The sequence below is a fragment of the Typopeltis vanoorti genome, chromosome 7 (assembly GCF_054136105.1).
Source record: "Typopeltis vanoorti isolate ZY-2024b chromosome 7, IOZ_Tvanoo_1.0, whole genome shotgun sequence".
NCBI classification, from domain to species: Eukaryota; Metazoa; Arthropoda; class Arachnida; order Uropygi; family Thelyphonidae; genus Typopeltis; species Typopeltis vanoorti.
The window spans coordinates 142568918-142593512 of NC_143555.1; the positions used below are offsets into that span (position 1 = coordinate 142568918).

At 34.8% G+C, this 24595-nt stretch overlaps 1 protein-coding gene across 3 annotated transcripts in view; it reads left to right on the top strand.

The window, feature by feature from the left end:
• Positions 1 to 24595, top strand: part of LOC150105143 (protein CIP2A homolog) — a 251661-nt gene that overhangs the window by 181460 nt on the left and 45606 nt on the right. For all 3 annotated transcript variants that reach the window (XM_090396177.1, XM_090396179.1, XM_090396178.1), the window contains exons 18-19: positions 19659 to 19730; positions 21170 to 21285. In XM_090396177.1, coding sequence (XP_090252303.1) covers positions 19659 to 19730; positions 21170 to 21285 — 188 coding nt within the window. The remainder of the gene's footprint in view (positions 1 to 19658; positions 19731 to 21169; positions 21286 to 24595) is intronic.

Genomic DNA, 24595 nt, shown 5'->3' on the forward strand with positions numbered 1-24595 from the left:
TTCTTTGGAAATGAAAATTGCAAGTGTAGATCGCTTAGCAAAGGAGAGGGATCTATGGCGATTGGTAAACATTTTAATTTAGGTGAATCTACTATAAGAGCAATTAAAAAGAATGAAGTCACAATAAGAAAATCTGTCATTTCTGGCACAAAACTAAGTGCCAAATTATCGTATTCAAGAGATGGTTTATTAGAAAAAACGGAACAAGCGCTCGTAATTTGGATTGAAGAATTAACTCAAAGAAGAATTCCTATAAGTGGTTATTTAATTAAACAAAAAGCGCTTTGGTTTTATGAACAGAGGAAGCAATTGGAGCTGTCTACTTCCGCTTCCCAGGGCTGATAAAGAATTTTCAGCTGGCAAAGGATGGTTAACCGGGTTTTTAAAAACACTTCATAACATGACGATTACAGAAGTTGCAGCAGCGGATGAAGAAGCAGCCAAAAATTTTCAAGAGAAGTTAGCCCTAATTATTGAAGATGGTGGATATTGTCCTGATCAAGTGTTTAACGCTGATGAAACAGAATTGTTTTGGAAGAAAATGCCTAGTCGAACTTACATCACAAAGTCTGAGAAAAAAGCAAGTGGGTTTAAAGCAAGCAAAGATCAAGTAACGGTGTTACTTTGTAGCAATGCATCAGGAAAGTGAATGTTTAAACCCCTCCTAGTAAATTGATCTCTAAGACCACGTGCTCTAAAAGGCAAAGATCTGAAACAGCTACTGGTACAGTGGATGGCTAATACAAAGGCCTGGGTAACAACTGCTGTATTTACTGAATGGTTCAATAATTGCTTGGTACCAGAAGTGGAAACATATATTAAGCAAAGAGCTCTCGATTTTAAAGTTTTATTAATTGTCGACAATGTACTAAGTCATCCGCATTTAGAACATCCAAATGTGCAGGTATAGTGTTTTTTCCACCTAATACAACAAGCATTATTCAACCATTAGATCAAGGTATAACTGCTACTTTTAAAAAATGTTACGTTAAGCACACTTTTCAATTTATATTGGATAAACTAGAAAATGAATCGTTAACAGTAACTGACGTTTGAAAAAAAATTTCTATTTTGGACTGCTTAAATCATGTTGCATATGATATCGCTGAAATAAGACCACAAACTTTAAATGCCTGCTGGAAAGCAGTTTGGCCTGGATGTGTTGCAAACAGTGCAACCATGTAAACATCTACATTATCAGCTGAAATCATTACTTTGGCACAGGAAATTGGTGGAGAAGGTTTTGATACATTTAGCCAGAATGATGTAGCAAATTGCTTGTGGATAATGCCTTAAGTGACGATTATATTATTGGATATCAATTTACTTTAGATATCGTCGAAGATCCAGAAAACAATAGTGAAGCAGAAGAAAACCTGTCCCCCTCCCCTTCACTGCAAATATAATTCGAGTTCTTGAACTGTGCAATAAATTGGGAAATCATTTTCTTGTTAATGACACAAATTCTGAACGAGCCTTTAAATTCCAACGTGAGCTGAAGAACTGTATGTCTGGATATCATGAGCTGTATAAAAAATTAGTAAAATCATTATCGCAAAGTTTAATCACTGATTACATTGTCAGAAAAAAAAATCAGCACGAGGGTGAAGCTAATTCTGTTTGTGAATTGCCCTTTTCCATGCAGATCTGATGCATTGACTATCTCTTCTGGTGATGAAAGTGATTTCGCACCAGTTCGCAAAAGTTTCCGAATATTGTCTAATAGCGACGATATTCTGATAACAAAATGTAAAAAAAAATGGTTACTTTTCAATAAAATTAAATGAATAATGCTTTAAAACAAACTTAGGCATTCTTTTCCTGAATTTTTATAAACTTTTTTATGTGATTTCAGGTTTATTCTAATTCATTGCTTTGGTTTTATGCGGTTTTAGAAAAGTATGGAATGTATCCCTAATTTTTCAATGTAAGTTAGGTCTTTTTTGTGTGATTTTTTATATGCAGTTTTCTGTGGAACCTATCTACCGCATAAAAAGAGACCTGACTGTGTGTGTGTGTGTGTGTGTGTGTGTGTGTGTGTGTGTGTGTGTGTGTGTGTTATATACTTTTGGAATATATCAGAAATGTTTGTTCTGGTATTATTCCACATGAAAGAACCAGATATGTAATAGAATAATTCTTATCGATCCTTCTACTAGTTTTATGAAATTTCTTGTGTTTGACATCATCGTGAGAAATACATGAATAAACTAAAAAAAAAAAAAAAAAAAAAGGTTATACCAGGTAATATATGGAATGAAATATTTAAAAAAAGAAAAAAAAACGGTATTTGCATGGAAAACACACATTTGCTATGATGTTTTGCTGGTTTGTGGTCTGTTGAGAACTACTGGTAACTGTGCATGTAATGTTGTGTTACAGAAGACCAGGCTTGATGTGGAATCATCCCTTGTTTTATGTTGCACTGTTGAGAATATTTGATCATTTCAGCTAATTCCTTGAATACTCTTGAGAAAAATTGTAATCTATGTGGAGCATTTTAGTTTGCTGTCATAGTATTTGATGTTTGGTTTCACTTGTATGTGTTGCCAGTCCTGATTTGTGTTTAATTTCATTCTTTGTCTTTGATATATTAGAATTGACATATTTCTCCCAACCTGTTTGTCTATCCTATGTAGCACAGTTGATCTTGTAGACACTTGGTTTCTTGAGAGGAGATGAAAGGGGTTTGGCACTTCAAGAGATTAGAAAATAGTTTTCATTTTTGAAATTATGGATTTTACAACCGTGTTGTAATCAACTCTTTTTATTAACCCAACATTTCGATATTCATATCAAGCTCATCAAGTATGGGAGGCATATATTTGACCTTCATTATTGTTCAGATTTGGGTATTTGATAATGGTCTCACAGGCTTCCTTAAATTTGCGTTCATACCATGTTTTGGTGTGATGATGTAGACATCTAGTGCTTTTCCAGTCAATTCTATGTAAGGTGTTAAAGGGCAGGATTGGAAAGGCCAGCTTAACCATAATTATTATATTTAATGTGTTGTTTATGTTCTTTTTGTCTGATAGGAATTGTGCGTCCTGTTTTTCTTATATATATGGTAGGCTACAGGTGCAATGAATATGGTATACTCCAGGGTGGGCCATCGGGGGGAGCGGGTCTTTGGATGAGTTGAGTAAGCTTTTTAATTTTGCAGGGGTTTTAAAGGTGGCGTTGAGGTTGTATTTTTGTAGTACCCTGTTTATTTTGTCTGATGTCCCTTTAATGTAGGGTATGGTTATAGTTTTGTTGTAGTCTGGTTTGTCTTTGTTTTTTATTGAGCTCTTGTAGAGAATTTTGATAATAGTGTTTTAGCTGTACCCATTTTTTTGGAAAGTATTGCTTATCACTTTAAATTCGTCTTTCAGTGCCTGTTCACTGGAGCAGATATTCAGAGCCCTCATTTTTAGAGTATTGATGACACCTAGTTTTTGTGTTGGGTGGTGGTAGGAGTTTGTGTATATATTGGCCAGTATGTGTCGGTTTTCGGTACACTGTGAAGGAAATATTGCCAGAAGGAAGAAGTGTGACAAGTGTATCTAGAAACAGAAGAGTGTTCTGTTTTTCAATCTCAATTGTGAACTGTATGTGTTTATGTTGTTTGTTTAGGTAGCCAAGGAATGTGTCTAGCGACCATGGGACCAGATCGCGAAAACATCATCAACGTATCTGAGCCAGACTTTGGGTTTCAAAGGGGAGGAACCTAACACTCTTCAGAACAACCCAAAGTCTGGCTTAGATATGTTGACGATGTTTCGTGATCTGGTCCCATGGATGCCTGACACTAGACAGATTCTTTAGCCACCTAAACAAACAACACAAACGCATACAGTTAACAATTGAGATTGAAAAACAGAACACACTTCCGTTTCTAGATACACTTGTCACATGTCTTCCTTCTGGCAATCTTTCCTTCACTGTTTACCGAAAACCGACACATACTGGCCAATATATACACAAACTCCTACCACCACCACCCAACACAAAAACTAGGTGTCATCAATACTCTAAAAATGAGGGCTCTGAATATCTGCTCCAGTGAACAGGCACTGAAAGACGAATTTAAAGTGATCAGCAATACTTCCCAAAAAAATGGGTGCAGCCAAAACAATATTAACAAAATTCTCTACAAGACCTCAATAAAAAAACAAAGACAAACCAGACTACAACAAAACTATAACAATTCCCTACATTAAAGGGACATCAGACAAAATAAACAGAGTACTACAAAATGCAATCTCAAAGCTACCTTTAAATCCCCTGCAAAATTAAAAAGCTTACTCAACTCATCCAAAGACTCACTTCCCCCGCTGGCCCACCCTGGAGTATACCCAGTGGCGGCGCTAGGGTCTTTTCCACCAGCATGCAATTTCTATCTAAGCGCCTCTGTAAACGATCCGGGCCTGTGTGTGCCCCGGTAGCGGTGCCCCCTTTGTAGCGCCGCCCACTTCCACCGGCCCTGAGTATAACATATTCATTGCACCTGTAACACACCATATATAGGAGAAACAGGACGCACAATTCCTATCAGACAAAAAGAACATAAACAACACATTAAATATAATAATTATGGTGAAGCTGGCCTTTCTGATCATGCCCTGTGAACACCTTACATAGAATTGACTGGAAAAGCACTAGATGTCTACATCACACCAAAACATGGTATGAACGCAAATTTAAGGAAGCCTGCGAGATCATTATCAACCACCCCAATCTGAACAATAATGAAGGTCTAAAAATCCCATACATATGGAAGGCATATATTTGACCTATGGAACCTTCCTCTCTAAGAACAACTATAAACAGGACTATAGTAAATCCAGGATCCTAAATCAAAAATAACAGTTATAATACTAAAAATAGGACATCATTGTTACTGAAAGAAAACTATCTATAAGAAAAAAATGTTTATTCATGTTGTCTTAAATTAAATCTAGCTGGATGTAATTTATAAATAATTTTTTTTTTCTCTAGAGGTCATGCCAGTAGAATAACATGTGATCAAATCATTGTTTCTCTAGCTTATGGTTTGTAATGTAACTCAGCTTGTCTTGCATATTTGTGTATGCTCCAGATGATGAGCTTGATATGAAGATCGAAAAGTCAGGTTAATGAAAAGAGTTACTTATAACATGGTTGTAAAATCCATAATTTCGAAAATCAATGCTGATCACCGTGTAACACTAAAAGAAAAGAAAATAGTTTAATCAGCATCCAAAAACTAAGCATTCTCATTCATTCAAGATGCTATTTTACACACAACAAACTCTCAACAATATACAAATCCATCCATGCTTAGAATACTGCTGACACGTTTGTGGTGAAACACCTAAAACTTCTCCAAAAATTCTTGATGCTGTCAGGAGTAGGAGGAGCAATTCATCTCATAGATGATTCCTCTCTTACAGATTCACTTCAACCTTTATCTCACAGATGCAGTGTTTCAGCTCTGTCTGTTCTACAGATACTTCAATGGTTATTACTACACCAAATTGGCAACCATCATTCCTCCACTTTTGTTAATACAAGAGCAGCAGCTGCCCAGTATACCTTTACTGTGCAACGCAAACACACTGAATCTGCTTTTCATTTTTCTCTTTTATTCCATCTACCTCTGTCCTCTGGAACAGCTCACTGTAAGAAGTATTTCAAAACTACAACCTCATTCTTAAAAAAAAAGTCCATACATTTCTGAGTTCTCACCTGCTCCCCAGACATGGCACTGATGTACTTATAAGTCCTTCAGCCTCTTGTGTATGAGAGCAATATCAATATAAACATTTACAAGTTCCATCAGAAATAAAGCACTTGATCAAATATTAGGGATCACAGATATTAGAGTTCTGAGAAAAATTAGGGGCCTGAACAGATGGCATTAATGGCAGAATCCTATTAAAATGACATTTAATATCTGCATATTAAAATGATTAGCCGAACAGGTGTTGGATGCCAAAATGGTAAGAAGACCAAGGTCTACTACGTGGATTGATTCAATCAGTAGTGCCTCAGAAGAACGAATTGTTAGATATGATAGTATCGAAGTGCTGACATGTAATGGACTAATTTGAAGGAAAATTGTTGATATAATATTAATAATAATAATATAAAATTTGTACTGCTGTCATAGTAGCTTGAACATCTTTGAGAGTATGTATCAGAGGAAACTGGTGATGATCTGTCTCTTTATATGTTGGATTTCTCTCCAAACCTATAAAAATTCTAGTTGATTGCTGTATTTTTCTTTATATATAATAAAAGTATTAACTTTGTAGAGGAGATGAGAGGTTAATAAGTTAGTCCTGACTTAGCTCACTTATCCCACCAAAGTGCAAATCAGAGAACATACAAGTAATAGACAAAAATACTGTGTTGGAGGTTTTTTACCACTTAGTTAGACTATAATAAATTTAGTTTAATCCTTTATCCAAGTGTAAGCAAAGTTTGCACCTGAAGTATCTTCAGGACTGAGGCAACCTGTGGTAAAGGTGGACCAAGTTCTTCACTCCTTGTCTTAGTATCTCCCATAATGTATCCTGAAGATACTTCAGCCAGCCACAAACTTTGTTTGCTTACACTTGGATAAAGAATTAAACTAAATTTATTATAGTCTAACCATGTGGGGAAAAACCTCCATCTTTCTCTAAATCCAGAATAATTTAATAATAAGGTGAGATACCTTTTGGCAACTCGTATAGGTAAAGATGACTTCTCCATTGCTTCCACTTTGGTATCACCCCCTCTGGGTCTGGCTCCCACTGACGAGACCTCAATAAAGGTTGAAACTGGTTTGGGTAGTGGCCCTTCCCTTAATGCATAGCATTATACATGTCTGCAAGGATATGTGCTTTGCATTATGGGAGATACTAAGACAAGGAGTGATGTGAGCTTGGTCCATCCATCTTTACCACGTTGTTTGCTTACACTTGGATAAAGGATTAAATTAAATTTATTATAAAAATGCTATGTAACGAGTGGTAGATAGATATTGCAGATAGTGAATTGTAGTGTAGATGCTAGAACGTGTGTATCGTGTAGTGTAGAGTAGCCTCCCACGATGAGTCTTCATATTCTAGTGGAGATCTTGTGTAATAATAAAAATAATTATGAAATTCTATTCAAAGGATTTATGTGTGCTCTGCTAACCAACCTCATCAGCAGCATTTTTGTGATTTTAACACAAAGACAGTTACGTTATAAGCTAGGCAATTGTATGTATATATTATTATTATTATTTGACTTCCAGGGAGTCCAAAGACTCATTGAGGGCAGGTACCTACTCTACAACTCTGTCTCCACCACACAATCCAACTGACTGCAACACCAATGCCATCTAATGCCAACCACCACCACCACTAGTATTTCCACAAACATTCATGTCCACGGCAGGATTCGAACCCGCAGCCTTGTGGCTGGAGAGCGGATACGCTAACCATTCGGCCAACCAGGCTGGCATGTATATATATACGAGGGATTTCTGAAGAGTAAGATAACGCTTTTTTTTCCCCCTTAATAATGGTGAAAGGGAATGAGATAAAACATGAGGTGTGAAGATAGACCTGTTAATGATGTTCAAAATTACCGCCATTGTAATGTGGTGCTACTGTCACCTCACAGCTAATTTCAGTTGCAAGATAACAAGCATAGTACAAATGTGGTCCAAAACAGGTGTCTGTAAAGTTGTCTTCTGCAATCAAAAGGGACTTCACCAAGTGACATTCACTCTGAACTGGTTGCTGTGTATGATGAAAAGGTGATGTCAAAGAAGCAGGTGTGTTTTTTTGGTGCAATGAATTTTAAGCTGGCTGTTGTGACATTGAAAATCCATGTTGGGCAAGCAGGCCTTCATCGAACAAGACAGAAGACAACATTTTGTGCATTAAGGGCATTGTTCTCGAAAACCGATGAGTGAAACTGTAGCAAATTGCACAAGCAGTGAACTTGAGTAAATCCACTATTTATGAAATTATTCATGATGGCCTTGACTTTAAAAAGGTATGCTAGTGCTGAGTGCCCCAACAACTGTCAGAGGAGCACAAGGCAATATGCATGGGGTTGTATCTAGAGATTCAATGCAGAGCTTTACTGTGCAACATTGGTTGGTTTGACTCGGACTTCTGACAATAAGCATGATTTTGCACAATGCTACTTCCCCCTCCCATCTCCCCCTTCAGCTCAGACCTTCAGGCTTGCATTTTGTTCAGCCTCCTCAAGAAACACCTTTCTGAAGGCATTTCACTGCGGATGACATTTCACATACCCAAAACACTAAATTACACGTATACAAGACATTGTTCAAATCAGTTTTAACTTATGAATCTGAGAGCTGGGTTAGAAATAAAACACTTGACCAAGGACTAGAGACCATAGATATGAGAATCCTGAGAAAGATCAGGGGTATGAACAGATGGCATTAATGACAATGTCATATTAATAATGAGGATATTAGGAAATAACTTGACATTGTTAGCATCCAGGAACGTGTTAGCAGAACTAATCTGAGGTCGTATGGTCACTTACATAGAATGGGAGAGGAAAGATTAGCAAAACGAGTGTTCTCTGCCAGGTTGGCAAGAAAAAGACCCGGAAGAAGACCAAGATATAGGTGGATTGATACAATAAAAAGTGCATTAGAAGGCAGAACTATAAGATCTGATAATGTTGGTGTCTTGACAGGTAACAGATTGATTTGGAGGAAAGTTGTAGACAGGAAGTTAGTAATGATGTAAGTTTGTTTTTCATGTAATACTATTATATCCTGTACACCCCTTGAGGATCCATCTTTGTTCATCATCATCAAGAATTTGATGATGATAAACTTACAGTAGATGCACAATGTAAAGAACTACATAAAAATTCCAGTCCATAGAACCAATACATTGAATCTTATTTTATAAATAAATAAAAGTATTAAAAGCTCAAAACCCTCACAATAATAGGCTGAATTTTCTAGCAAATAACATTGTAATCAGTAGCTAAAGGAAATGGAGGGAAATTATACATCAAAGACAGAATATAAATTATTATTATTATCATTATTAGAGACCTCCAGGAAGTCAGGGCCTCATCGAGGAAAGCCACTTATTACTCTCACCAGCTGTCATGCCTCTTCTTGAATTCATTCACACTACCTGCACTCACCACTGACAAAGGCCATACATTCCAATCATGCATTGCTCTATGAGAAAAAATCTAGCTCTTTTCCTCACTTGCCCTGGATTCATTCTCAACTTCCATGGATGTCCTCTTAACCTTTCATCACCCTCCATAAAATTAAAAATTCCATTTACTGGTTTCCTGTATGACTCTTTTAGAATTTTGTAGTTCTCTATCATATCATTCCTCCTCCTCCTGTTTGCTAGTGTCTGCAGCTACAAATGCTTATTCTTTACACTCTTTACACATCACCATAAAAACCAGACCTGTGCACAAAATCTAAGTGAGGTTGTATTAAGGCCTTGTAAAGAGGCAAAAATGACTTCCTTATTCATATGTGTCGGTGTTCATTCATCATTGTAATTATCTTCTGATAATTATAGTGATGAATGATAATTACATTCTTGCAATCTTTGCTATATAACCCTCGAACTTCATTTTCATATATACTAAAAATCCAAGATTCCTACCTGATCAGTTGCTTTTAGCATAATCCCACCAATATAAATATGGCCTTGGATATCTCATTACACCAAAGTGCCTAAATTTACTAACATTGAACTGGCAACTATTTTCACATGCCCACCAGTTCCAACCTGTTTAAATCATTTCTGCAAATACTCCTTGTCAGTCACATTTCTGAATTTCTGATTACCCTGCCTATCCTTTGCATCAGCAAATGGCTAATGATTATAGGAAATTGCTGAAAATAGAATAAAGGAAATGAGGAAATTATACTGATGATAGAACAGAAAGGATTAGCAGGAACCAAACATAAAGAACATTAAAACAACACATGAAAATAGTATAAATGCATAAAATAATAGGAGACATAAGAAGAATATGAAATTAAAGAAATAAAAATGCAGAATTAATGTTTACATTAGAAAAATATTATGTTAGCTTAAATTAATGTCACCTTCTAGAAATCTCCAGAATGAGAACTAAATATGTCCATACTGTACCATTAAAATCAAAAAATGAGAATAGTTTTTTTTAATCTTATGGATAATGAATCTTTCAAACACAAAATTAGCTGCTATCCATGCACACGTCATAACTTTTATGAAGTTTGCATAAGTTTCATTTTAATTAAACACCGAATTAAAGAAATACTGCATATGCCATATTTCTTTAATATAGTTGTCAGAAAAAGTATCAGTTCACTGCTGGCTATCCATCATTGTGTCCATTTAGGAAACTGACTGTTCACACCAGCAGTGCTAATTGCTTTCCCCCTGTTCCTTAAACTGAGGCTGACTAATGTTCATCACTTGCATCCCTCCTGTCTTTGTAACTGCAAGTAAGTGACCAATTATAGACTTGACTGACTGCTTAAGTTCTCAGTATTTTTGATTTTAATGGCACAGGCTGAACATACTTATTATAAAGATTTCAGGTAAGTGACATAATTAAAGCAAACTTATCATTTCAAAATTGAAATGTTAATTCTATATTTTCATTTTTTTTTTTTTATATAATTTTGCGCTCTTCTAGTTGTTTCTTATGTCTCCCATTATCGTTTGCAATACTTCTTGTGTTGTTTTGTATACCTTATATATGGTTGCAGTCCTAATCAAGGTTCTGTCATTAGTGTACAATTTCCTTTATTTCCAGCAATTCCTTTTGCTCTGTTTCTCCCAATTTCCTTTGTTAATGTATGGCATTAACCATACCATGTTATTTTACTGATATTCCAGTTGTATTTCAATGATACACTGCATCCATGATTTTCATGACAGCTAAATACATCATGGCCAGTAAAGTAGTTAAATCAAGAATGGTGTTATTAATTTTGTAGCTTTTTTAATTGCTGATTATGTGATCGGAATTAACAATTGATTATGAAATATTGATTAAATATAATTAATAAAAATATCTGTTTTCTCAACCATTTAATTCTCCATAAATTCAAGAATTTTGCATGAGTGATGTGAGGTACTTATTGCCTATCATAAAGGAACTGGACTCATTTAATGTGAAGTAATGATCAGATGGTCCAATCTGCAGAAAACTAAATTTATAGTTTATATTTAAGCATCATCATCAAATTCTGGATATATACTCTCAGGGAGTGTACAGGATATTATTACAGTACTAATAGTACTACATGAAAAGTTCATCATCACCAAATTCCTGATATGTACCCTTAAGGGGTGTACAGGATATTATGATTACACCCTTCATGGAGTTGGCAGACTTCATTATGGGAGGTTTATTCAACTGACAACATATCTATCATACTGAATCTTAAAATCCCTATGCTCCCTCTAGTAATGGAATGCATTACTAAAACATATTTTAGTAATGCATTCCATTCACTGACAATTCCCTATGTAAAAATTCTACTCCTCACACTCCTCTTCACCACACTCTTACTTCCGGGGATTGCCTCTGATTCTCCTCCTCTCGCCTTCAACTTGTTTTATAATTCTGTGTGGATTAATCTGATAAAATCCCCTGACTAACTTAAATGTCTCTATCATGTAATTTCTTTTCCTTCTGTTCACCAAACTGTTCAATCCACATTTCTTCAATCTCTCTCTCCCCCCATAGCAAACATTCCACAGTCCTGATATTGTCTTAGTCACTCTTCTCTGGATCCTGTCCTATGTTTTCACATCACATCGATCACCAAGTGACCAAATCTGAGCACAGTAGTCCAAGTACAGTCTGACAGTGCTTTATACAGTTGCACAATCACCTCCTTATCCCTACATCTTAGAGTACTTCTTATCATAGTGGCACTACGATGCGCAGTCTTTGCAACACTTGCAATATGTCCTCTAAAATTCAGTCTACTGTCAACCATCATTCTCAAATCTCATCCACTCTCTGTAGTACAGCACCATCAATATATTTTTGCATTCAAAAATGTAACACCTTGCACTTATTAATATTAAAATTATAACACCCCACTCCTTTGTCCAATTCAATAATTCCACTATTAAAATCTTCCTGAAGGAATTAACTTATAATTATTTTAATTCTCCTTATAATAATGAGAATTATTAATGACGATCCCCAGTTAGTCCACATAATATACCATTTACAAACAAGTTAAACAGCAGACATCCAAGAACAGAACCCTGGGGCATGCTACTGGTTAACCTCTTTTTTTTGAGACACTGTTCCATCATACATAACTTGTTGGTATCGTGAGAGCCTCTCTGATCTATCTAACAATATACCATCTATTCCCATCCTGTGCAGATTGTACATCAACTAATCATGTGGTAATCTATCAAACGTTTTTGCAAAGCCCAAGAATATCACTGCATATGATTCTACTTTATCTAACACACTCATCACACCTTATCATAAAATGCAAGTAAATTGCTACAATCAGACCTATCCTTTACAAATCCATGCTGACCATCATAAAGAATATATCTATTTACCCAATCTTAAAGTTAATCAACAGAATCAACAAAGCTGGTATGGTAGGAAGTCAACTGAATAAATTCATATGGAATAAGAGAGAAATTAGTTGGAACACTAAATTAGCTGTATACAAGACAGTGTTCAAACCAGTTTTAACTTATGGATCTGAGAGTTGGGTCAGAAGTAAAACACTTGACCAAAGACTAGAGACTGCAGATATGAGAGTCCTGAGAAAAAATAGAGGGAGAGCAGATGGCATCAATGGCAATATCATATTACAAACGAGGATATTAGACAAAAACTTGACATTGTCAGCATCCAGGAATGCGTTAGCAGAGCTAATCTCAGGTAGTATGGTCACTTAAACAGAATGGGCGAGGAAAGATTAGCAAAACAAGTGTTCTCTGCCAGGTTGGCAGGAAAACGACCCAGAGGAAGACCAAGATATACGTAGGTGGATGGATACGGTATGAAGTGCCTTAGACAATAGAAATATGAGATCTGATAATGTTGGAGTCTTGACAAGTAACAGACTGATTTGGAGGAAAATTGCAGATAGAAAGTTAGTAATGATGTAAATTTTTCATGTAGTACTATCATATCCTGTACACCCCTTGAGGATACATGTCAGGAATTTGATGATGACTCAATCTTGTATTCTGTTCCTAACTAATCTCTGCAACACCTTGACTACAATAACAATTATATAGACTGGTCTGTAATTGGAAGCTTCTGTCCCAGAACCGTGCTTGTGGAGTGATATTATTTTGCCTTCTTTCCACTTCCTAGGAACCTTAATTACCACAAGGCTTTCATTAAATAACTAAATCAAGGGCATAGTTAATTGTTGTGCACATTCCTTAAGAATACGTTCTAATTTGTCATATATTCCTACAGCCTTATTAATATCTAATCAACACCTGATACAGCTCTGATTCTTTAATTTCAATTCTCCTAATATGCCTCTCTTCTATATATTGCATGGCGTCGTTCACACCAGTATTATATAAGCTGGTAAAGTGCTCATCCAATAATTCCACTTTACCCTTTGCAGCAGTTACAGTACTGCCATGACTATCCACCAGTGTCAACCTGTCATAATTATTCTTTCTCTTGCTTGCCAAATAACAAGAATTCCCTTGAATTAACTTGGCCTGACCAGCCAATCTCCTCTCGTTATGCACCTTGTCTTTCTTTATCATGCTTGTCACCTTCCTAGCCTGCACTTTATACTCTTCATGTATTTTCTTTTTCCACACAGCTTCCTTGATTTCACTGTTCATCCATTTCACTCCTATTCTATTTATTCACTTAACCCTTGATATGCAGTTATACATTTCTTGTGTCTGATACTGCCTTTTGAATTTCTATGCACTATCAACATCTTTTCTGCACAGCTCATCCACCCAAGATATTAATGCTAGCTAAGTGCAGAGCTTCCCATAATCACCGACCTTATACTTCCATATGTATCCGTTTTTGGCAGTAACATTTTCTTGTTTCGCTGCTTCCCAAATAAATACCTCATAATCACTCCCACTAACTGGTGGCAGTGTCAATACCCCATTAACAACTACATTGTGAGATTGTCATCAAGTTCAAAATTAGAGCCTTAGTTGCTTCAGTCACATGCTGCTTAAGATATTTATCTCTTGGAAATTCGACAAACTTGCTCTCCTTGTTCCCACATACTATCTCTTCTTCCATTCTATATTCCTGTAACTAAATCTTCCATCAGGATCACCTTTTGTTCATGCCCAACAAATTTGCCTAAACATTTTACGATGAGTATTCTCTACTTTCTCTGTCTTATAACAGAATCCTATCAGATATACTAGTCCTATGTTTTCCCCAGGACCTTTTGAATGTGCAAACTGCCCAGCTGGTTTTACTGACCACCAGTTAATTAATGATGTGAATTGATGGCTAAATAATGAACAAAAATGGAAAAATAATTTAAGAATTTTTTAATTAATAGTGATGAGAAATCGAACAGGAGAGTTGATACTCGTGAGACCAGCTCGATTTCTTGCATTGCAAGCCAATCTCGAGAGCTTCGGTTTTTCACTTTGATGCACACCTGTAAAAATAGTCATACTTTAAAATTCTGAATATTTTTACAAATTGTTTATGTTAGTACATTATTAATTTTGGTTTCATAACACGCATTGTTGGCACTTGCGATATGCATGTTATTGATGTTGTTTTGTCAAAGTGAAATGTGAAGCATTTAAAAAAAAGTATGTACTTACTGGATTTGGATAGTTGTATTACTTTCAGAAATTTTATTATGGTTTAAAATTATTAAGTGCCATGTAAAGACATTCTCGTTACGCTAACTGAGACGACACGTCAGCCATTATACATAACTTCTTGCTTGCCACTTTCATGGAATGCGCATGCTGCCAAGGAGTTTGATGGGTGATTGACAGCTGACAGAGAGAGCGTTCAGTATCGAGGTAACGAAAACGACAAGAGAGCATCCGGTATATATCAGAGAACAGAGGATAAACAAAAGAGAGCTAATGGAAGTTTAAGAACGCAGGCTGGCAAAATATTGTTCTTAGGAAATTAAGTTTTTATATGACAATCAGAGACATATTAATAGAAGATTCTGAAAAAGGAATCGTAGAATCTGAGCTTTTAAAGTGGAGCAGTTAAGACTGTAAATAAGTATTGGTAAATAAAAGAATATATTGACATTTGATGTTCTATAGGAATGTTCAAGGAAACACTGATTGAAAATTTCATCTGTTTTAAGGATGCCGGATCTATCTGTTAGTTCTACTTGAAAAGGAGATGGAATTTAGCAACTTAGATAAAGCAGTAGAAGAAACTTTTTGCTGGTACAAAAATTGAATTGCATGAGGTAAGAGTACCTATACTTCGGTGAATTCAGAATCTGAACTACTTCTTACTTCAGAGTCAGGAGGAATAATGTGTGCTAAATAAGGGTGATGAGAAAGGATTCTATGGAAAAAGAAGAGAATCTTATATCTTCGGGAAAAAAGACCTTAACAAAGAAACTGACTATGAACATTTTGTTATTGTGTAAATGATGTGTTTGTCTAGTAGATGTGATTAAGTATATGTTAAACAAACCAGTAATAGAATGAGTCAGAGAATGGGTGATCTCTAAAGTATAAGTTTATTTTTAAAGGCCTTGGATCCAGTTAATTTTGTAGTTAGTTGTGTAATTTTATTTGAAGCGTATATATTGTTTTTGTTTTATTAAATATGTATATTTTGTATTTGGTCTTGAGTCTGTGATTTTTTGGATTCTGAAAGAAACAGTTAAATGTTATTGCACCAATCGGAATTGAACCCTTGTGCATATAAATAAAAACACTTGGAAATAGAAATAATCGTTATAGAGAAAATCTCATGACAAATCAGGATTGATAATAAATAAATTAATAAATAATCCCCCTCTCTATAACAATTCGTAACAGAGATCAAATCTCTATAACAAAATAGCACAGCCAACAGTCTTGAGATTGGCTTGCAGTGCAAGCCAATCTCAAAAGCTTCAGATATTCACTTTGATGCACACCAATCCGTACGCAGAAGAAGACAAAAATTGGGATCTCGAATACGACAGTATCGGTTGCAAAGAAGATCTTTTACGAAAGAGACATAATTTTGATGTTTGAAAGAAATAAATTGTGAAAATTGAGTGAATTTGAATTGAAGGCAAAAATCGGTGTTAAAAATCTACATTTATGTTTCTTAATAATGGTTTTTTCCCGAAGATCGTGCGTCAAGTATTTAATATTTTATTTTTAAAAGAAAATAGGCCTGCGCATCAAATATAGTTGTGATCTCGGAGAATTCTCAAAACGCTCGAGAACTATGATGCCAGTCTTGAGTGATACCAATTCCCATTCCTAGTAATTAATACTTATAAATAGTAAAATTGCGACATAACGCACGTTATGTGTATTACTGTCAGTGCACAATTCAGTGATTTGTTCTGATTAATTTAATAATGCTGATATTTTGTATTTATTAAATTACCCAATAATGAGTAAAAAGTCAAGTCTAAAAACCACACTCTTAAGTTATTTTAAGAAAGATGAAACCGATAAGCATAGTAGCCAAGACATCAAACCAACAACAGAATCGTCGATTTCTGCAGAGTCTCTTTCAAATGTAAAATGTGCGTCTAAACACCGCTTATCGGGTATTAACAGTGAGTGGTTTAAAAAATTTTCATTGGTTAGTGGTGAAGAATATGATGTGTTCCACATGTATGAAGTGCACAAGACTTCGAAAAGAAAGCGTGATTGATCATGAACAAAGTAAGTTACACACTGATTCTTGTTCATATATAATTGAAAAACATATACTAGAAGATATTGGAATAGGGCAAATTGAAAAATCAATTTCAATTTTGAATAACTTGCAGAAAGATGCTTTTCTGGGAGCTTTAAGATCTATGTGTTGGTTAGCGAAAAATGAGTTACCACATACTACATTATTTGAAAAATTGCTTGAGCATTGCAAGGCTGTTTCTACTTAGAACATCTTAACGTTGGTAAAAATGCACATTATACCTCAGAAAGAATAATGCAAGAGTCGATTGATATTTTAGCATCTGAAATACTGGAAAATATATATTTGCAGATTATTTCAGTTTTTTATGTGATGCAACTATAGATATCTCAGTTTTAAAACAGCTGATTGTTAAGGCAATTGTTTTTCTTTTCTTGCAAAATTCCTCAGTCAGTTAAAGTCAGTTGGATTAAAATCCAAAGCTGCTGACAACTGGGCTTCTAAGAAGAAGAGAAGAATTAATGTATAGAATTTTAAGCTTTGAGCATTACTAGGTCTTTCATTACTTAATGAGAAAATAAGAAAAATCCTAGTCTTGTTTGTCATCATCATCAAATTCCTGCCATGTACCCTCAAGGGGTGTACAGGATATGATAGTACTACATGAAAAAAATTACATCATTATTAATTTCCTATCTACAATTTTCCTCCAAATCAGTCTGTTAATTGTCAAGACTCATTCATTATCAGATCTTATATTTCTATCGTCTAAGGCACTTTGTACTATATCAACCCACCTAGTCTTGTTTGTTATAATTACTATATAAAATATTATCCTTGTTTGAAGTAATTTCTAATAAAATTACTATTTTAATTTGTTATGAAAAAGGGTCTTTCTTAACTCATTCAAAAATTTTGTATGCCTGGCTAATGCTTCATTCCACCCGGCTGGTAAAAATTTCTGGGGAGAACACTGTAGTTAATTTCAACTTCACACAGATTCAAAATCTACACATGTACTATCAACTTCCACACTTTGTGGACACAAATCCTCTGCACTGATTAACAGCATTCTCCCCCCTTCAATTTCTATTTCCGACATCACATCATCCTCAGACAATCTTATACCAATTATCTTTGATACTGACTGAATCGATGCAACAAACTCAGCTCTCTTATTTGGAATACTCCTTACATTTATATACAAACATAACAATCCTTGTGTCTTTGAGACCATTCTACCAGCATCAACATTCTCTATTCTAGCTGCTATACCACACTTCTCTTATGATAGTACTACATGAAAAAATTACACCATTGCTAACTTCTGATTGCACTTCACTTGTCTTATAATTCATTTTTCAGCAAACTGTTCATTCAGTGATTTGTAGCAGATTCAATGCCTTTTGGTAAATTGTATTTTTGATTAATTGCCATTCCATGAATTGCTTTTTTGAGAAACTGCCTTTCGATTAACCTTCTTACTGGGGTGGATGAAATATCCAGACCACCACAGCATTTTCCATGGATCAAAACTTCATTAGCATTCTACCTTTTATAATGCCATTACCTCCCTTTGTCGTTAATCCCTTTACGGCTATTTTAGAGCCATTAGTTGATTAACTGTTAGTTAGTGACTGTGTCACCTGTCTTTACGCGTGCTATTTTACTTGGAATTTCCTTTACTGTCCTAAGATATTTGATCGTTTTTGCCTCACATTTGGTTTATTGTCTCTCTTTCCAAAAACGAATTTCACATGTGCGAAAATAATCAATCCTGAAATGACCACTAATCAGACTTTGCAATTAATCTATTTAGTAATAGTAAATTTGCTGTATTTTATTTTTAAAATCAGTGCAATGGAACAGTTGTACTGGTTGTTCTTTCACTTTACTCACAATACAGAAACAATTTTTTTTTGTGAATTTTTCAAATGTTTTGCATTGAAAATATTATGTCACATATTTATATTTTTAAATAATATTTATTGAAATAAATATGACCTTTTGCTTTCTTTCCTAGCAAAATGTTAGGGATACTTCACCTTCGTTTTTTTATTTTATTTTTTATTTTATTTGATTTATTTATTTTTTTGTAGGATGCACATTACGATAATATCCAGTGTGTAACCACCATAGATATGTTGAAAATATAACACGAAGGATATCATATGTGGAATGATTCAAAATTGTCAAGTTCTTTCCTAATATCCTCATTTTTAATATGATATTGCCATTGATGCCATCTGTTCACTTCACTGATCTTTCTCAGAACTCTCATACCTGAGGTCTCCAGTCTTTGATCTTATGTTTTATTTCTTACCAGGCTCTCAGATCCATAACTGAAAGCTAGTTTGAACACCATCTTGTATACAGCTAATTTAGTGTTTTGAATAATTTCTAATTTTGTTGTCTATTTCCACATTTAATTTACCATCTTCATTTAAATTCAAGTGTTTAAAAGAGAGATGTATATTAATAATGTTCATAGTGCATTTTGCAGCTGTAAACTTTCTTGCTAAAGAACAGTAATAACTCATTTCAATTAATATAGCCTATAACAGAGTTCTGGGTTAGTTCTTCAGACATAAAAATAAAACCACTTGAAACAAAATTTAATAAAAATCATATACTGACATTAACTAGAATCTGATATTTTCCTTCATTTCTCTGAAGTTCATCCATTTTTAAAAAGTTCTCATTAAAAAAGTCAGCATAATCAATTTCCTGATGTGTACCATCAAGGAGTATCAGGCTACCATTGGCAGTACAAAAAAATTATAAAGCATTATCATAATAAACTTTAATAATATTTATTCCATCACTTTTGTTTTTAGGGGCTAAAATTGAGAAGCCTTTTAAAAGAATCTGAACGACGTAGTGAAGCAGCAGAAGATAAAACAAACAAGGTAAATTTCAATATATAGAAAAGCTCTATTTTGATCATTACTTCAAGCAAATATCATACTTTTTATCTCTCAATTTTTGATGCACAGTAAGAATAGTAAACTATGCAGATGGAATTGGTGGGGGAGGGAGGAGTGTTAATAAGGTTATATGAAGCCAAGTTGTATAGCCTTTGAACTTTAACATATAAGGGGAAAATGATATACATGTTGTGGCCAAATAACTTACTTACTACTTACTTATCTTCTCCATGCCTCATGGCACATAAGGCTGAGGTCTGTTTCTTCCAGATACCTCTGTCCTAATCTACCAGCTTCTCTCTCTCTCTAGCTCTCCCAGCCAGCCATTCTTCCTTTTTCTGTCATTCTCTGCCAAGGTAATTTAGGCCTTCCACCTTTCCCTTTTCCTCTGGGATTTTTTTTTTTTAATAATAGATTGCCAAATACATATGTTGTACATACTGATTACATGTTTAAGGTTAATATTGAACTAAATTAATGCATTTATTCGATTATAAAATTTATTTATTGAAAATAATAATGATTTTTAATTTAATTTAAATGAATTTGTGATATAAAAAAACGTACTTCGTTTGCTTGAAGTGAGTTCGATTTACTGTTTTCAAGTAACACAATAATGACATCACATAACGGTGGCTCATTTTTACCACTTCATGACTGAAATGAACACTAGAAGTGTCACACACAATGAGCATGCATGGAGTGAGGAAGTACACTGTATGATATGGCTGAGAGAAATGAGAGGATTTTTGGAACTTGATAGTGAATATTATGGAGTTGTAACGGTGCCTATTAATTGCTATTTATAAACCTGCTTGGTTACCACGCTATTCTAATATCTTTATTCTAATTAGCAGGTCACTTTTGCTTTCATAACCTTTCTTACTTATTCTATTGCGTACTATGTTTATCCAACTTTCGTATTTACTAGTTGTATGCTTATGAACACTGGAAAATTTATTTCTGTGCCACCAGTATTTCTATATCGGCATAAGACTCAGTAATGCATCCTGTAGATCTCTCTCTTACTAGCATATATTCCTTCAATAAAGTTTACATAAACAGTCGTGGTTTCTCGAGTATTTAAACTATGCTTTTAATAGTTTAAAAGGGGGGGGGGGCTTGTAACTTTCATAAATGCCTGGAAATAATATTAAAAGCTGAACTATAGTTCGACTTTATTACATATGACTGTTTTGCTATTTTATATCAGCTATTTTAATTGGAATACAATGTTTACATATGTAAATTGAATGCATTCATAAAAATTGCATTTCCCACTCTGCATAAACTTTAATATTAAAATATATCAGGAAAAAGAAAAAAAAAAGTAAGTTGGTATTCAGAATAAAAGTAAATTTTATATTTATTATTTATTGATATAATAAATTATTAAATGAATTTTTTTCATTATTATGCAGACTATTAACCAGCAAATGCAGCTACAGAGGAAACTAGAAATAGCACATCAAGAAATAAGTTCTTTGGAACAACAGAATGAAGAGCAAAAAGAAACTATTTCAGAGCAAACACAAAAGTAAAGTATTTATTCTAAACATAATAATAACAAAATAATTTAATGTGATTTGCTCGCTAAGCAATCACCAATGCACATTAGATGAAGGAAATAATTAAGAGTCTCACTGAATGAAACCTTGTTATATTAATAACTTTATCTCATCTTGTCTTTCTTTGATATATCAGACTCAATGACCTGTGATGGCCTTGTGACTTGGCTTCATATAAACATAATTAATGCTATGACAGCACAGCTAATCGTGTCAACCTAGTCTGCTGTGTCAATTAGTCCTTGAATTGATCTACGTCTTCTGCAAGTTGAATCCCTCCATCTGAAATTTAGGAACTCATCACTAGTTGACAAGCCCTTATAAAGTTTTCTTGCATTTTTGACAGTCTTAGAACTTGTTTCCCCAAAGGATATTGTTAACTACCTGAACTAAGGAGAACTGTATGAGTGAATTTAATGTAAAAAAAAAAAAAGTAATAATATATAAATACATTCATACCCTGACTTACGCGAATCCAGAGTTACGCGGTTTCTTATATGTATGTATTCCCATCCCACTTCATGCCTCACCACTAGTCGTATCTTTCAGGCACCATCCACATTCATCTGTGTTGCACATGCTGTGAACAAGCACTGACATGTTTCGCACGGTCTCCATTCATACACGATTTTTATAGTCTACAAACCTTGCAATTGTTTAATGTTATGTTCTTGATAAAAATTTAATCACATAAAATATAATAATGTCATCCAAAAGAAGCAAGTCCGATTCTTCTACAGCTAGCAAGAAAAGAAAAACATTGGCTTTGGAAACAAAACTCAACATTATTAAGGATTTTGAAGGTGGAATGAAAATTTGTGAACTAGCAAAGAAATTCGATCTACAGGAATCCACAGTAAGAACAATCATAAAAGAAAGGTTTACAGATTTTGGAGGACATAGATTCTAACGAGGAATGAATTATAGCCACAAGGCAAGGAATAAAAAAGTCATTAGCTTGCTATGAAGAAATTTTGCGTGATAAGAAAAAGACATTATGTCGTCAGACAAATCTATTAGATTTTATGAAGCCATCGACAACGAAATAACTTTCTTTTTTTTATGTACGAAAAACTACAATTATGATTATATTTCTTTAAAAAATAGGTGTTTTTGTAAACCTTTGGTCCCAATTGTATGTTTGTATATGTAAATTACATGCAAAATTATACCCTGAGTTACGAGAAAAATTCGACTTACGCGCATTTTGTTGGTGCCACCTACCGCGTAACTTCGGGGTTTCACTGTATATAAAAAATGTAAAAATAATATATAATAATAAATAAAGTAATGTAGTGTCAGAAACAGCTGTAGAAGGATAAGTGCTATTTTGAATAATAATTGGTAGTGTTTCATGAATTTTAGGGTGTCATTATTTATATTTGATAACGAAGTGTGTGTGCATGATTTTTGGTGTGAATTCTGCCAGATTTATTAGTCTAAATTGCCTTTTTTAAATATCACACAGTGGCAGTCATGAGGTCAACCACACAGGTGCCAACCGTTGCTAATAGGCGAGTGCTGCAAAAGTCAAGTAGCATTGCCGACATAGACTTTTTTGAGATTCGAGAGTCCATGTATGCATGGAGGAGTGTAAGAGATGTGTTTGTGGGGAGAGAGAGAGACGAGAGAAAATATGGATTTGTCTGAAATGCAATATATTGTTGGAACACGATACAAAGAATGCGAAACTGACTGAAAAGATGGATGGTGTACATGAAAGAAACGGATATGAAATGAAAGCTAGAGAAACTGAAGGAGTGAAAGAATAAAAAGGATGTAGAAGTGAAAGTTAGTGATAAGGAGGCGAAAGAAAGTATGAATGAGAATACGGAGGTAAAGTGTGGCAGAACGATAAGTAGTGAGATTGTGGGAGTGATAGAGTTAAATTGTCAGAATGCAAGATTTAATGAAACGGTTATTGGAAATGAAAAATGAAATGAAGAATATGTGGAGTGATGTTAGACGTCTACTGGAAACTAATGAAAGTGTACAAGAGAAGAGAATGGAAGAAAAAAGAGTAAAAGAAGTGACAAGTGATTCCAGGATAGCAGTATATGGAAACTCCCAGAATTAGAAGTAGTTACTTAGAGAGTCCATAAGGTCTGCTATCCAGGTGAAAGAATGAGCACAATAATTAAGGCATTGGAATGAGGAGAAACGAGCAAGAGAGTTAGTTGTGATTGTAGGGACGAATGATCTAAGTGTACATAAGAAGGATACGAGGACAAATATTGGAAGATTATTGAGAAGAGTGAAAGATAACAGTGTAGTATAAGAGGTTGTCAGTGTGTTGCCGAGGTATGATGATAATGAGTTGTGACGAAGAGCCAAAATCATGAATGGTTTCGATGTGGAGAAGGGAGTGGAGTTATGGATGTGTTTGAGGGAAGAATGAAATTATACAGGCATGATGGGTTGCATTTAAATGGCTTTGGAGTGAGTGTACTGGATGAAAGTATGGTGTGTGGAAATACAGTGTGTGATGCATGCAAGAGATCAGTAGAAAGAGATGAAGGGAAAAATCAAGAGAGTGGTACTGAAAAGACAGCAGTGTTTGGCAGCGGAAACAGTAGTAGTGTGTGTGAAAGAGGAAGAGAGAATGGGAATGCAAAAGGATCAGAGAATTGGGGGGGGGGCTCAGGTGGACAGGTAGACATGGCATAGGAAGAGTGGATATTGAACGCGAGGGGCAGTGAATGTGTGTATGAAGTTGGAGTATATTGCGATATGGTGGGGAAGTTGAGACTGAGCAGATATATGTGGTAAAGGTGATTGGGCAGTGGTGGGGGGATCACAACCGGCACATGGCTTGGATAGGTCTATAGCCAGTCCTATCCAGACTGGCTGTATTTGTTTACAAATGCCAGAAGTATCAGAAATAAGGAGGATGAAATGGTTTCAGTGATTGAGTTTATTCGCCCAAAAATCATTGGAATAAGTGAAACATGGTTGAATGAAGATAATATCATAATGGGAATAGAAATGGAAGGATACAATATTTTTCATGATAGAAAGGACAAGAAGGGGGGCTGCTGATGAGGGGAATTAAGTCCATATAAGGTAGACAAGAAAGGGGGAAATAGTGGCAATGGTTATGAGGCAGTGTGGTGTAATGTGGAAGTTGAGAGGAAAACATATTTAGTTGGATGTTGCTATAGGCCTAGGAATGTGGAGGGTGGGGATGAAGAAATGTATAAATAACTTGGATTACTGAACAAAGGAAGGTGTTAGATCCTAAATGAAGGAATCTTGGAAAGAAATCATTCATTTAGTGTC